We start from the raw sequence: 14,895 nt of genomic DNA, 5'->3' as shown, positions 1-14,895 counted from the left end.
CACTGGAGTGATAAATCATTCAGATGATCATATGGTTGCAAGAAGAGATACTGGTGTGCAAAAGAGCAGAAAAAGTAAATAAATAAAGCAGTATGGGGGGTGAGGTAGGTAAAATTGTGGTGAGTTACAGATGGACTATGTACAGCTGCAGCGAGCGGTTAGCTGCTCGGATAGCAGATTTTTAAAGTTGTTGAGGAGATAAAGTCTCCAACTTCAGAATTTTTGAATTGTTCCAGTCGCAGGCAGCAGAGAACTGGAAGGAAAGGTCCAAATGAGGTTTTGCTTTAGGATGATCAGTGAGATACACCTGCTGGAGCGCGTTGCCGGGGGGGTGTAGCCATCGTGACCAGTGAACTGAGAAGGCGGACTTTACTACATAGCCTTGTAGATGACCTGGAGCCAGTGGGTCTGACGACGAACTGAGCGAGGGCCAGCCGACTAGGGCATACAGTCGCAGTGGTGGGTCGTATAAGGGCTTTAAGTAACAAAACGAATGCACTGTGATTAAACTGCATCCAGTTGCTAGGTGAGTATTGGAAGCTATTTTGTAGATGACATCGCCGAAATCGAGGGATCGGTAGGATAGTCAGTTTTACCTAGGGTAAGTGGCGGCCGGGAGTGATAGGAGGCTTTGTTGCGGAATAGAAAGCCGATTCTTGTTGATTTTGGATTGGAGATGTTTGATATGAGTGTTGGAAGGAGAGTTTGCAGTCTAGCCAGACACTAGGTACTTATAGATGTCACATATTCTAGTCGGAACCGTCCAGGTGGTGATGCTAGTCGGTGCGTGCGGGTGCAGGCAGCGAACGGTTGAAAAGCATGCATTTGTTTTACTAATTTAAACCAGTTCTTAAAAAATAAAGACATATCCTTATTGTTCCAAATAAATGCCTAAAGTTGTTTATTAACGACCATGCTAAGATTACTGGTCTGAAAAGCAGAGAATTTGTAGGAATCTTATCAATCGTTAAAATTAAACGTAACGTAAAATTGAAGTCACCAAAACGGGAGAAGATGTAATAGGAGTGAACTTTCAAGATTGAAGTTGGATTTCTTCATAGAAATTTCAGCCCAATTCATCTTAAGGATGATTCAGGAAAATGAGACATATTCTTTGTGTTCATAATGACACATTACCTAATATAATCTGTACGATTTTCTAGATTAAGTTGAAAATGCATCTGGCAACAGCTTTACCTATTTTTTTTTGTCAAATGTAGGGGACAGGGCCGCATAAGATAAGTCTGGGATACCTTTCAGCTTTAGAAAGCCAATACTCAACCTTTCAAGGATAAATCCCTCTGCAACCCAATGGTGAACTTTTGTTTGTTATTTTCAATAGTAGTATGAATGTAATGAGCATCTTTCCTGTTGATCCTGAGACATGGTAATCCCAATATGTTACTCTCTGTCACGCCCTGACCTAAGTTTGCTTTGTATGTTTTCTATGTTTTTGCTTTGGGTCAGGGTGTGATTGAGTGTGCATTCTATGTTTGTCTGGTTGTCTATTTTCTAGTGTTTGCCTGATATGTTCTCAATCAGAGACATGTTTTTTCGTGTCTCTGATTGGGAACCATATTTAGGGTAGCCTTGTTTTGTGTTGTGGGTTATTGTCTATGTTATGTGCATGTTTGCACAGGTGTTATTAGAGCGGTCACGTTCGATCTTATTAGTTTTGTTGTTTTAAATGTTCTTCATGTAAAATAGAAGAAGTGATTCAAACCCCGCTGCGCTTTGGTCCTCTTCGATAATTTTTAGACGATTGACATTCTCCTTGACCTGGTATATTGCCAGATCGAGCGGTATCACACCAGTCTTTAACAGCAAACCAATTCACACTTAAAGGTTTAGGCAAAGACCAGATTCTTTGGAAAATATATCACATCGACTGCTCATAGAATCTGAGTCAGCATCTTCAAAATATAATATCTCTGTCAGGCACAGAGACCCCTTTTAATATCCTGTCAGCAACAGAGACCCTTTTAATATATCTGTCAGCAATAGGGACTTAATGTTCTGTCAATAGAATCACTTTTAATGTCTCTGTCAAGCAAGTAGGAGACCCTCTTTAATATCTCTGTCCACGATATGAGTGACCCTTTTAATTCCTGTCAGCAATAGAGACCCTTTTAATGTCTCTGTCGCAATGTTAGAGACCCTTTTTAATTCCTGTCAGCAAATAGAGGACCCCTTTAATAGATCTGTCACAATAGACCCCTTAATTAATCGGTCGTCTGGGTCCGTTGTTAATCCTAGCAATAGGGACCCCTGTATTCTCTGTCCATTAGAGCTTAAATGTCTCTGTCAGGCAATAGAACCCCTTTTAATGCTCTGTCAGAATAAGACCGTAATCTGCTCCAGCATTATATTCTTAATATCTCTTCAGCAATAGAGACCCCTAATTATATCGCTGGATTATACAAAATTTTAAAATTGGTTGCAAGCGAAGAGAGACCACTGTTGGGACCTTGTCTAATCCTCTATGTCAAATCAAATCTAGGAAATGCCATGTCTACATTTAATGGAAACATTTCCCATTCAAATAGACTTTAAATATACTACATTTCCCCCAAAAAACCACATTCTCCAGGGAAGAATAGAACTCATGGTTCCCACTTTATCGAAGCTTTTGATAAAAAGAAGAAGAAGAAGTAAGAAGACAACACCTCACCAATACTTAGAACTGTGAGAAAGTCCTGGAGGAATTGCAACATAAAGACCTGAGATTAATTTGGGATTCATCTGTGATGAGACGGTTTAATATTTAATTGTGTCATTTTTTAAAGTTGTGTTAGTTTTTTTCTAAAAAAAAGATTCATCCCTCTAGCCATTTCTCCTTACATTTGACAAAGGCTTTCAGTCTATAATTCATCCAGCTTTGTAGCTCAACAGAACAGAATTTTGTCCTCATAAAGACTTTCAAACAGGCTTTTGAACAAGATTGTCTTTTGGAGTTACTTCTTCTTTACACCGCAGTCTTGGCAAAGAAGACTGTCCAATATTTTCTTAAAATGTTTCCAACCTCATATTTGAAAAAGCTCCCCGTTATTACTGTATTGATTTGTCATTTATAGCCTTTGTTCCCAGAATTGTGCTAATTAAATTGTTTATCTCCTATCTGTGACCAACTCATGTTTAATCATTAGAGCGATTAAATGCTTCCGATAGGATGCTCTTGCCGACTGGCCATTATCAGAGATAAACAGTTTAATGTCAAGTTATAAATACATTGCCTCTATTTGTCAGTAAGGGCCATTATCATGAGATAAAACGTTTAATGTCAATATAAACAGCTCTATGGTCAGTAAAGGCGCCATTATCAGAAGTGATAACAGTGTAATGTCTATATAAACAGGCTCTATTGGTCAGTAACGGGTCCATTATCAGAGAAAACAGGCTCGATTGGTCAGTAAGGGCCATTATCCAGAGATAATGACAGGTTTAATGTTCAATTATAAACACTCCTATTGTCAGTAAGGCGCCATTATCAGATTGAATAAACAGTTTTAATGTCAATATAGAACAGCTCTATGGTCCAGTAAGGCCATTATCAGAGAGTTAAACAGTGTAATGTCTATAAAAACAGCTTTATGGTCAGTAAGGGCCATTATCAGAGATAAACAGCTCTGTATGGTCAGTAAGCGGCCAATATCAGAGTCATAAACAGTTTAAACAGCTGGGAAAATCCCGTGGAAAAAAAAGAAAATGATGTCATGGCTTTAGAAGCTTCTGATAGGCTAATTGACATCATTTGAGTCACATTGGAAGGTGTATAGTATAAAAACACCATGGGACCACGCAAGCCGCATACAGCTCAGGCAAGGAGACGCTTCTGTCTCCTAGAGATGAACGTACTTTGGTGCCGAAAAGTGCAAATCAATCCCAGAATCACAACAGCAAAGACCATGTGAAGAGCTGGAGGAAACAGGACAAAAGTATCGAAATCCACAGTCATAACGAGTCTGCGTATAATCAACATTAACACTGAGAAGCCTCAGCCAAGGAAGAAGCTACTGGCCTCCTAACGCCATAAAAAGCATTTACTGCTAGTGAAAGTGGCTAGCTAAGCACTACCCTAGGCAGTTAGGCCTAAAACATAGCTAGCTGGCTAGCAGTTTACTGCTAGTGAAGTGAGGTTGCCTAAGCTACACTACTAGCAGTTTCCATAGCTAAATAGCTAGGCTGGCTAGCATTTACTGCTAGTGAAAGTGCTTGCTAAGCACTCCTAGCAGCTTATGCTAACTAGCTAGCTGGTCTAGCATCTTACTGCTAGTGAAGTGGCTAGCTGCACTCCTAGCAGTTCTTGCTTAAACTAGCTATGTGCTAGCATTTTAGCTGCTTAGTTGAAGGTGCTAGCTAGCAAGTATCATGAAACTAGCGCTAACTGGGGCTAGTCAGTGTCTAAAATGACAAGGTAAGAAACACATTCATAACCATGAAGAACCTAGGCCCCCAAGAGGGCGAGTTTGCCCCAAAACACTCCATCCAACATATGAAATACTTACCTCAAAAATTCTCGACATTTTTTCTTCTCAAACAAGTGGATTTTACTTTTCGCACTGTATATTTAAAAATATAGTAGATATAACGTCATTGTGAATATATCTACAACTTTTTTCAAAATTTTCAGTAAAATTAGATAATTTACCGCAAATTTTTGTTGAAATATCTCCAAGTTGTGAAATGAAAATAATTTGGTGACATTCTTGTGGTGTTAATGTGAATTACGGGGCAGTTACTCCGGGGGCAGTTACTCCGGGGGCAGTTACTCGCGGGGCAGTTACTGCGGGGCGGCAGTTACTCTGGGGGTATTTAACCCCGAGGGGCATTTACCCGAGGGGCAGTTACCCAGAGGTGGCAGTTACCCAGAAGGCGGCAGGTACTCCGAGGGGAGTTACTCGAGGCGGCAGTACTCCGGGGCAAGTTACTCCGGGCGTCAGACTTACTCCGGGGGTGCAGTTACTCCCGCGGCGTGCAGTTCCCCGAGGGGCAGTTACCCAGAGGGCAGTTACCCAGAGGGGCAAGTTTACCAGAGGGCAGTTGACTCCGAGGGCAGTGACTCCGGGGGCAGTTCACTCCGGGGGTGCAGTTACTCCGGGGGCTGCAGTTACTCCGGGGGTGCAGTTACCCCGAGTGCAGTTACTCCTGGGGGGAAGTTACTCTGGGGGGCAGTTACTCCGGGGTGCCAGTTACCCCGGGGCAGTTACTCTGGGGGGCAGTTAACTCCGGAGGGCAAGTTAACTCCGGAGGGGCCAGTTTACTCGGGGGAAGTTACTCGGAGGAAGTTACTCCGGGAGGGAAGTTACTCCGGGGGGAAAGTTACTCGGGGGGAAGTTCTGCGGAAGGAAGTTACTCCGGAGGGAAGTTACTCCGGAAGGGGAAAGTTACTAGCCAATAATGAAACCCATGTATTTGATGCTGAAAACAGATTTGTTATTTATATGATGAATTAATCTATTATGTTTTGTAAAAATCCATAAAAAAAATAAATATTTAATAAAATATTTTTTTGAAACAACAGAAGTCCAAAAGATAATGGTTATCGCTTGGTCGTCGGACGGTATTTACCCAGGATCAGAGCTGCAGCCGCGTCGCCATGGTTAACAGACGCTGCTTTGCTCTGGCGCTCGGTGACAAGCAGCGTCCACGTTTGGCCTCCCCAGCGACCGAATTATAACGCCACCTTTGTAAAACACACACACCCCAACACCCCCCTCCAAGCATTTCTTCTATCCCTCCCCGTCCTGCGGGCACCAGACGGCCTGCTGGGGCGTCTTGTCTCGCGCCTGCCGGTTCGGAGGTTATTTTTAGTGTCTGGTTGGTTTCGTGTTGCAGTGTGCGGTGAGTCAGGATAAGCTGTCACTTTCCTCTACGCCCAACTCGTGAGACGCTTCACGCCGAAGTTACGGAGAAAACCTGGGGGAATAACGGAGATAACCGATACGGGCCCTCCGTGGCCTTAACCGGCGGGAATAACAAGCCCTATGCGTATCCGTTGGAATTAAGCCGGACAACCATGTAGCCGAGCTTGCTTAACAGAGCCAGAGATATGTTAAAACCTGCCAGGAAAAACACTGTAGCCAATAAAGCCATTATCAGAGATGGCCAGCACCGGGGGCTGAGCGCGAAGGAACCTCACCTTCGTCCCGGGGACGAACCGAGACATCCCGAGCCTGCATTCAGAGAGGCGCCAGAAGTGGTGGATCGAGGTGAGATGTGTGTGTATATAAACAGGGTTATTACCGGGGTTATAAATGTGTGTTACAGTAGGATTATTCTAGAGACCGGGTATTAAATGTTCTGTTACCAGTAGGGGGTTGTCTTGGACTGGAGACGGGGTTAAAATGTTCTGTTACAGTAGGGGTTCTGGACTGGAGACCCGGGTTATAAATGTTTCTGTTACAGTAGTGGGTTCTGGACTGGAAGACCGGGGTTTATAAATGTTATATTGCAGGGGTTCTGGACGGAGACTGGACTGAGGGCCGATAGCCCTATAAAATTGTACTCTATTGCCCCGTCACCTGTTGTCTCGCAGGGTGTGACCCGCGAGTTATCAGCAGACCCACCCCGAGCTGGACTAACCACCCACACAGATAGATACGGAACAGTTACTGGGCGCCACTGGTGTGTAGTGATGTAGGTGTGATGCCCCTCCGCCAACCACGCAAGTGTGGTAGGTTGCGCTCCGCGTGCATACGCTGGTGTGCTGGTGTGTCATCCGCGGAACGTGTGGTGTTGTGTGTGTGTGTGTGTTGTGTGTGTGAAACTCCAGAGAATATTAGTAGTAAGGAAATCACCAGGAGCTGCTACCTCGCTTAATCTGCTAAATTGTAATTATTCGATTTATTGCCTACCTCATGCCTTTTGCACACATTGTATATAGATTCTCTTTTTTTTCTACCATGTTATTGACTTGTTTATTGTTTACTCCATGTGTAACTCTGTGTTGTCTGTTCACACTGCTATGCTTTATCTTGGCCAGGTCGCAGTTGCAAATGAGAACTTGTTCTCAACTAGCCTACCTGGTTAAATAAAGGTGAAATAAAAAAAATAAAAAAATTTATCATATCCTGCTGGTGAGTCAACTTTTTAATGCAGGATTGTTACTCAATTATGAGGAATGTTTATTATCTTGTACAATATTCCTGTAACACCTAGAGAGTTTGCCGTAGTCTGAGGCGATTCCATCTGGAACTCAGTTGTTTACAGGTGTAACCAGACCTTCTGGACCTGCCCTCTCTTAATCCGGTTGACAATAGGAAACATGTGTTTCTCCTTGCTTCCTCAGGACAACAGATCTGTGTGTTCTTTATTTTAAAATTGTAGCTATTCCTTATGTCACAATTTACTGGAATATATTTCAATAATCTGTTAGAAAAAAAGACTGGATATTATTACCACACAAATACCTGCTTGTTAACAAGGTCAAAGGTCTCTTTCAGAATGATCCATAAGTATTACCCTGCGAATCATTACCTGAAGAAACTCAGAAGACATTAACTGCACTTTGTGTTGAGCATCCAGAAAACAATTCTGCATTGTCTACATGTAAAGAAATTATGGAAAGATATTCATAGTTTTACAATTGTTAATATTCTTTGGGTCTTTCTTTAATGGGAATCTGCTGCTCAGTTTCCTTAACTAGAACAAGGATAAAGAAAAACAACTTTAACCTAAATTGTGAAATGGAAAAATGTAATATTCAATGTAAATTCACTGATAAAACCACTTCCTTGTTTCCTATAAGGGATTCGACCAATCAACATTCTAATAAGAACACTGTTAATACTATCAACACGTGCATCTTTTAAGGTCTTTGTATAATCTGTAATGTGTTGTTCCCCCTAGCATGTTATCATTGGCTGTTTGTGTACTTCCTGTCTGTGTACTGGTGTTTCTGCAATTAAACTTAAGAGCTCTCATTGGCTATTGCTGATCACCGTTCTCAAAACTTGTCGTTGAGCATCTCCCTCCCTACCAGCGGTGGAAAAATTACCCATTTGTCATACTTGAGTAAAAGTAAAGATACCGTAATAGAAAATTGACTCCTTGTAGAGGCCTGGAACACGATTGAGATAGGGCATGCCCTGAACCTTTGACTCCTTTAGAGGCCCTGTGGACACTATTGACTCTTGTAGAGCCGCGGGAATTCTTCTTGAGGGTGTGAACACTAATTGACTCCTTGTAGAGGCCCTGCTGTGGACACTATTGTCCTTTGTAGAGGCACTGTGGAACCACTATTGCATCTCCTTGTAGAAGGCCCTCACACTACTCTGTGGAGGCCCTGACACTATTGCACTTCTTGTAGTAGGCCTGTGGAACACTACTGACTCTTGTAGAGGCCCTGTGGAACACTACTGACTCTGAGACTCCGTTAAACAATGACTTGAAGAGGCCCCTGGAACCTCTGACTCCTGTGAGACCACTACACCGGTGTTGAACACTGCCTTTGACCTAATATGATGAGGCCCTGTGGAACACTATTGACTCCTTGTAGAGGCCCCTGTGAAGCATATTATGACTCTTGTAGAAGGCCCTGCTGGGAACACTATTGATCCTTGTAGAGGCCCTGTGGAACACTATGACTCTTGTAGAGGCCTCTCTGCTGGAAACTATTGAGTCCTTGTAGAGGCCCTGTGGAACACTATTGCTCCTGGTTAGACGGCTCTGTGGAACACTATATGACTCCTTGTAGAGGCGCTGTGGAAACCTATTGACTCCTTGTAGAAGGCCCTGTGACACTATTGACTTTGCTAGAGGCCCCGTGGACACTATGACTCCTTGTAGAGCCTGGAACTAGACCCGGTACCCCGCCTGGTGAACCTATTGACTCTTGTAGAGGGAAACCCCCTGCGTGGAACACTATTGACTCCTCTGTAGAGCCGCCCCGTGGAACACTATTGCGACCCCTTGTGAGCAGAGCCCTGTGGAAACACTATTGACTCCTTGTAGTAGGCCATGTGCCTGAACCCACCTGAGCGTTGAACCTTTACTCCTTGTAGAGGCCCTGTGGAACACTATCTGATCCTTTGTAGCTGGACATTGACCAGTGAGCCCTCGGTGGAACACTATTTGACTCCTTGTAGAGGCCCCTGGACCTAGCCCTGGATGCCCGCCTGACACTATTGATCTTGTAGAGGCCCGCCTGTGGGAACCTATTGACTTGCCTTGTAGAGGCCCTGGCACTGCTCTGTGAGGCGTACACTATTTGTCCTTGTAAGAGGCCCTGCCCTGTGAGAACTAGCCGTTAGAGATTGATAACCTACTGTGAGCCTCCGTGGGCCCTGGGAACACTATTGACTTCCTTGTAGAGGCCGGACACTAATTTGAAGCGTATTGAGTGAGAAGGCCGGTTCTTACAACGGTATAAGCTGTTATCGTGAGGTTTGTCTAAATGGTTCAAGTTAATACTCATTACTGACGTATTGTCTATTCGTAATGTATATACTGTGTAAGATACCTGTTGGCCTGTAATGATATGTCTACATTACAGGTTTCAGACCCTGGACTTTTTCCACATTTGTCAGTTGATCTTTATTCTCAAAATTGATTTTAATATCGTTTTTTCCCCTCATCCTTGAGCACACAATACCCCATAATGACAAAGCAAAAATAAGTTTGAGACTTTTTTGCCTAATCTCTAGAAAAAATTAACCTGAAAATCACATTTAACCATACAGTATTAGACCCTTTCACTCAGTACTTGTTGAAGCACTTGGCACGTATTTACAGCCTCGTTGTCTTTTTGGTAGATCGCTACAAGCTTGGCACACCTGTAATTTGGGAGTTTCTCCATTTCTTCAATCTCAGACCCTCTACTCTGTCAGGTTGGATTGGGAGTAGGTCCACTGCACAGCTATTTTCTGGTTCTCCATGTGATATTGATGGGTTCCAAAGGTACGGGCTCTGGCTGGGCCACTCAAGGACATTCAGAGACTTTGTCCCCGAAGCCAGTTCTGCGTGTCTTTGGTGTGTGTCTTAGGGTCGTTGTCCGTTCCGGAAGGTGAACCTGCAGCCCACGTCTGAGGTCCTGAGTGCCTCTGGAGCGGTTTTCATCAAGGATCTCTCTGTATTTTACTCTGTTTCATCTTTGGCCTCGATCCTGCTAGTCTCCCAGTCCTGCCGCTGAAAAACATCCCTTGACAGCATGAGGCGCACCACCATGCTTACACTTTAGGATGGTGGCCAGGTTTCCTCGAGACTGACCTTGGCATCAGGCCAGAGAATCTTGTTTCTCATGGTCTGAAGGTCCTTTAGTGCCATTTTAGCAAACTCCAAGGGGTGCATATGCCTTACTGAGGAGCTCCTCTAGGCCCCACTACCAAAAAGGTCCTGATTGTGGAGTGCTCCCCTGAGCCAGCTCTAGCTGATTGGGAGATGTTCTTCCCTCTCCCGGGCACTCTCTAACTCTGTTAGAGTGGAACTCCTCGGGCACTTACTATAAGGTCCTATGGAAGCTTCCCTATGCACGCAAACAAGCTGGTGGAGCGCTTCCCTCCCACACCATTAAGGCCTAGATTGTGGCGGGTCCTCTGGCCACTCTAGGAAGAAGTGCCTGGATGGTTCAAGGAGACTTCCTTGCCACTCTAAAAATAGGCCTGAGGCAGAGGCGCAGGGGTTTCTCTGGACATTTCACATCCTCAGAGAAGCTCTATCTGAGTGACCACGTTCCACCAATCCTGTACGGCCCTCTCCCAATGCTCAGTCCTCGGGCCTACGGGACGACAAAAAAAAAACTTAAAAGTTTGCAAAAGTTCAAAATAGGAATCTGAGACTTCATGCTGCCAGCGTCTCATGGCTTGGTTTTTGGCTTTGACACTGTCGGGCGGCAGGTAGGCTCGTGGTTAGAGCGTTGGGCCAGTATCCGAAAGGTTTTGAGATGAATCCCTGCAGCTGAAGGTAAAAATTGTCGTTGCGCCCTGAACAAGGCAGTTACCCACTGTTCCGGTAGGCGGTCATTGTAAATAAGATTTGGTTCTAAACCGACTAGTTAAATATAAACTCTGGGACCTTGGACAGGTGTGTGCCTTTCAGCTCTGTCAAATGAAATTGACCAAGGTGGACTCCAAGTTGTAGAAATATTTTAAGGATCAATGGAAACCGAATACACCTGAGCTGCATTTCGAGTCTCCTGGCAAGGGTCTGAATACTGATGTAATAAGGTATTATAATATTTTTTAGAAATAGCAAAAATGTTAAACCTGTTTTCGCTTTGTCAATATGGGGTATTGTGATGTAAATATGGGGTATTGTGTGTAGATTGAATGAAGGGAAAAAACCAATCTTAATCCATTTTAGAAAAGGCTCGTAATTTGTAACAGTGTGGAAAAAGTCAGGGGTCTGAATACTTTCCTAATGCCCTTAATGTTTAATGTAGATACCTGTATGTCTTCATATTTGTTTAATGTGTGTATATTCTTGTGTCTCTGCAGGCCATCAGAGAGGCTCATGATGAGGTGGCAGCCCAGGGCACGTGCAGGGTGAGACAACACACAACTGCAAAATAGGACTACCTCAGATGTTTATAATGTATCACTGTTCATCTTTTATACGCTCTCCTCCTCTTCTCTAAACCTCTCTCTTTCTCTCCAACCCTCTAATCTTCTCTTCCTTTCAGGTGGAGGCAATAACGGAGCTTCCATTTTATCACCTTCGTCAATGTGAAAGGACAGCTTTATGAGCTGGGTGAGTGTGTGGCTGAGTCCAGTGTTCCCGGGCCCCGTCCCCAGTGTGTCTCCCGGCCCCCGTCTCCCCAGGTGTGTATTTACACACGGTCTCTCTGTGATTTGTTGTTTAGATGGTAGGATGGAGGGACGGTCAACCATGGAAACCACAAGGATGACTCCTTCATCAAGGTACGTTCCTTATTCCATTCGTCTAATCCAGCCCACGTATAAACCTTCCATTCGTCTAAGTCCCAGCCCACGTATCAAACTCTTCCGTTCGTCTAAATCCAGCCACGTATCAAGACTTCCAGTTCGTCTAATCCAGCCCACGTATCAAACTTCCGTTCGTCTAATCCACCCACGTATCAAACCTTCCTTCGTCTAATCCCTCAGGCCCACGTATCAACTTCCTTCGTCTTCGCAGCGCACGTATAAAACCTTCCCATGTCTCTAATCCAGCCCACGTATCAAACCTTCCGTTCGTCTAATCCAGCCCACGTATCAAACCTTCCCATTCGTTAATCCTCAGCCCACGTATCCAACCTTCCTTCCACATCCTGTCTAATCCGTTCGTTCAGCCCACGTATCAAACTGTAAAGGCAGAATTTTATACCACCTACCGAGCAACAGCAAGACGGTTGTCGTTTTCGTCACAAAGGTGGGCGCTCTTGTAGTTTGCTTCAAACGTACTCCCGTGCCTCAAGACTGGAATGCGCGCGTGTCCTTCCATCGTTGTGGGGACAGCGAGGAGGCATTGCGCTCGATTGTTCCTTGATCTCATTCTATAGACAGGCATGACCGTGTCCTAATGCGTTTAAACATGTAAATCTTAACAATGTTCAGAAGCATAAAAATAAACAAACATTGTACTTAGAATCCTCAGAAATGTGTTTTGTTTAGAGTTAATAGGGATCCAGGCTAGTTGGTAAAACCACGGCTGTGTTTTTACGATTAGTGCCAGCTATGTACTCGCGCATGGGTAGAGTCACTAGTGACTTCCCGGCTATTGCGTAAGCCGATGGATGAGAGTACGTGATTCAGCTATGTCAAAAAGCTGTCATGTTTTTGTATAGTTCACTGAGGGATCAAGCTAATGTAACTCAGAGTTGTTCTTAAGGTTCAATGGTAGAATCCAGTATTGTAGCAACCAGCGGCTATTATTTTCTTGTTTAAGTTCAACATAGGGGAAATCCAAAGGCTACTGTTTGGTAAACCAACGGCAGATGTGTTGGACCTAGAAGCGTAGCTCAGCTCATGTGTTTTAGCCACTTGGAGAATATGGGAAGCAAAAGGCTAGCTAGTTTCTGTTGTTTAGCCAACTTGGAGTTGGGAAGCAAAAGGCTAGCTAGCTTTCTGTGTTTAGCCAATTGGAGATTGGGAACAAAAAGGCTAGCTAGCTTTCTGTGTTTAGCCAACTTGGCGATGTGGGAACCTAAAAGGCTAGCTAGCTTTGTGTTTAGCCAACTTGGAGATGTGGGAACCTAAAAGGCTAGCTAGCTTTCTGTGTTTAGCCAACTTGTAGATGTGGGAACCTAAAAGGCTAGCTAGCTTTGTGTTTAGCCAACTTGGAGATGTGGGAACCTAAAAGGCTAGCTAGCAGGCCTGTAGAGCTATGCAGGTGAAGCCTGTAGAAAGCGTCAGGAATATGTAATGAGGATGTGTACATTGGGAAGACGTCACCCTGAGACATCAGAACATAATGTTGATGCCTGGCCAACATCTAAACCATGTAGAATGGAGTATAGAGACATTCTACATCTGCCAGACGTCTTGCCAATGAGCTAACTGCATTTTCCCAGTGTATCCTGTTTACTTGACCAGAGGTTTGTGTGCTAGCTGGGCTGATGCTCTGCGTTTCGCTACACCCGCAATCTGCTAATATTTGATTAATTTAGCTCCAACGCTCCAGAGCCACAGTTAGTGCTTTCATATTCTCTCTCCTCTCTTTCTCCCCAGGATGCAGTTAGTGCTTTCATATTCTCTCTCCTCTCTTCTCCCCAGGATGCAGTTAGTGCTTTCATATTCTCTCTCCTCTCTTTCTCCCCAGGATGCAGTTAGTGCTTTCATATTCTCTCTCCTCTCTTTCTCCCCAGGATGCAGTTAGTGCTTCATTCTCTTCCCCGCAGGATGCAGTGTCTTCATTTCTTCCTCTTTCTCCCGGTGTTGCTTCATTCTCTCTCCTCTCTTTCTCCCAGGATGCAGCCAGGGTGTGTCGGGGTTTTGTGGAGAGAGCAGAGGGAGGAGGTCCGCTTCTCCGCTGTGGCCCTCTGTCATACCTAAGAGACCCCTGACACACACACACACACACACACACACACACACACACACTGGTGAACCACGGTACACACCACACCCGGTATTGCACTGGAAACATAGTTTGCACTCTCCCCACACACACACATGCGTAGAAAGTAGTTTGCACCAAGCCTGGTGTGTGTCACGTTGATGTCACTACTGCTGTACTTTCTGTCTGCTGTTTTATTTCTGAGCCGGATCACAACTGAGAAAGTAGTGCACTACATGGGGGATAGGGAGCCGTTTGATCTGCGCCTGTGAGGTGTCGGATTTTAAGGCTTCCTGTTTCTGCTGCCTGACTCCTCCTGCTCTGTTTCTAACAGCTGTTACAACGTCAGACTACAATGTTAGGATGTTAAGATGACGTTGTCAGGATGACACTGCACAATGTTGTCTGTGCTTTGCCTTTCTGCATCTTCCTGTGCTGCTGACTGCCAATAAACAACCAAACTACACAAGTCTCCTCTCTCTGTAATCTCATTACTGTAACTGAGGAGCTTTTCAGAGTGCTATTTTACTTGAGTAAAATGTTAAGTAATTTCTACTTTAGTAGGATATTTCAGTCCTCTTTTCATCCCGATTATTTGTAAACTGTTTGATTTTACTTAAGTAGTATCCGTACTTTATTTTTGACAACTTTTACTTCACTACGTTCCTAAAAAATGTACTTTTTACTCCATACATTAAACCTGACACCCAAATTCATTCAAAATGTAACGAGCACTATCAGACAGACAAACGGTCCAATTCACTTGTCAAGAGAACATCCCTGGTCATCCTTACATTAAAACAAGAAAATGGTGCCATCTGCTTTGCTTAATAAAAGGAATTTGAAATTATTTATACTTTTACTTTTGATACTTAAGTATATTTGAGCAATTACAGTAACTTTTTACTCAAGTTGTATTTTACTGGGTGACTTTCACTTTAAATA

The 14,895-nt window shown here is 44.0% G+C and overlaps 1 protein-coding gene and 2 long non-coding RNA genes across 4 annotated transcripts in view; 2 read left to right on the top strand and 1 right to left on the bottom strand.

Annotated features, from left to right (window-relative positions):
* LOC111981779 (uncharacterized) overlaps nucleotides 1-6,542 on the top strand; it is a 16,331-nt gene extending 9,789 nt beyond the window's left edge. The window contains exons 10-11 of the mRNA XM_070449192.1: nucleotides 4,736-5,083; nucleotides 6,536-6,542. Coding sequence (XP_070305293.1) covers nucleotides 4,736-5,083; nucleotides 6,536-6,542 — 355 coding nt within the window. The remainder of the gene's footprint in view (nucleotides 1-4,735; nucleotides 5,084-6,535) is intronic.
* Nucleotides 6,543-11,632: 5,090 nt separating this feature from the next.
* The window catches only part of LOC111981474 (uncharacterized), a 3,915-nt gene continuing 652 nt past the window's right edge, over nucleotides 11,633-14,895 (top strand). Inside the window, exons 1-3 of one of the 2 annotated variants that reach the window (XR_002879595.2) lie at nucleotides 11,633-11,685; nucleotides 11,798-11,855; nucleotides 13,862-14,080. This is a non-coding gene — a long non-coding RNA (uncharacterized lncRNA). Of the gene's footprint in view, nucleotides 11,694-11,797; nucleotides 11,856-13,861; nucleotides 14,081-14,895 lie in introns of both variants that reach the window. The other variant, XR_011473723.1, reaches the window with a different exon arrangement.
* On the bottom strand, nucleotides 13,008-13,312 carry LOC139022655 (uncharacterized). Its single transcript, XR_011473722.1, has 3 exons — nucleotides 13,248-13,312; nucleotides 13,148-13,198; nucleotides 13,008-13,098 (listed from the first exon to the last, which is right to left on the bottom strand). It is a non-coding gene; the product is annotated as an uncharacterized lncRNA (long non-coding RNA).

The sequence above is a fragment of the Salvelinus sp. IW2-2015 genome, linkage group LG20 (genome assembly GCF_002910315.2).
Source record: "Salvelinus sp. IW2-2015 linkage group LG20, ASM291031v2, whole genome shotgun sequence".
Taxonomy (NCBI): Eukaryota; Metazoa; Chordata; class Actinopteri; order Salmoniformes; family Salmonidae; genus Salvelinus; species Salvelinus sp. IW2-2015.
Note: the sequence above shows the minus strand (reverse complement) of the source record. Positions and strands in the feature narration are given on the sequence as shown.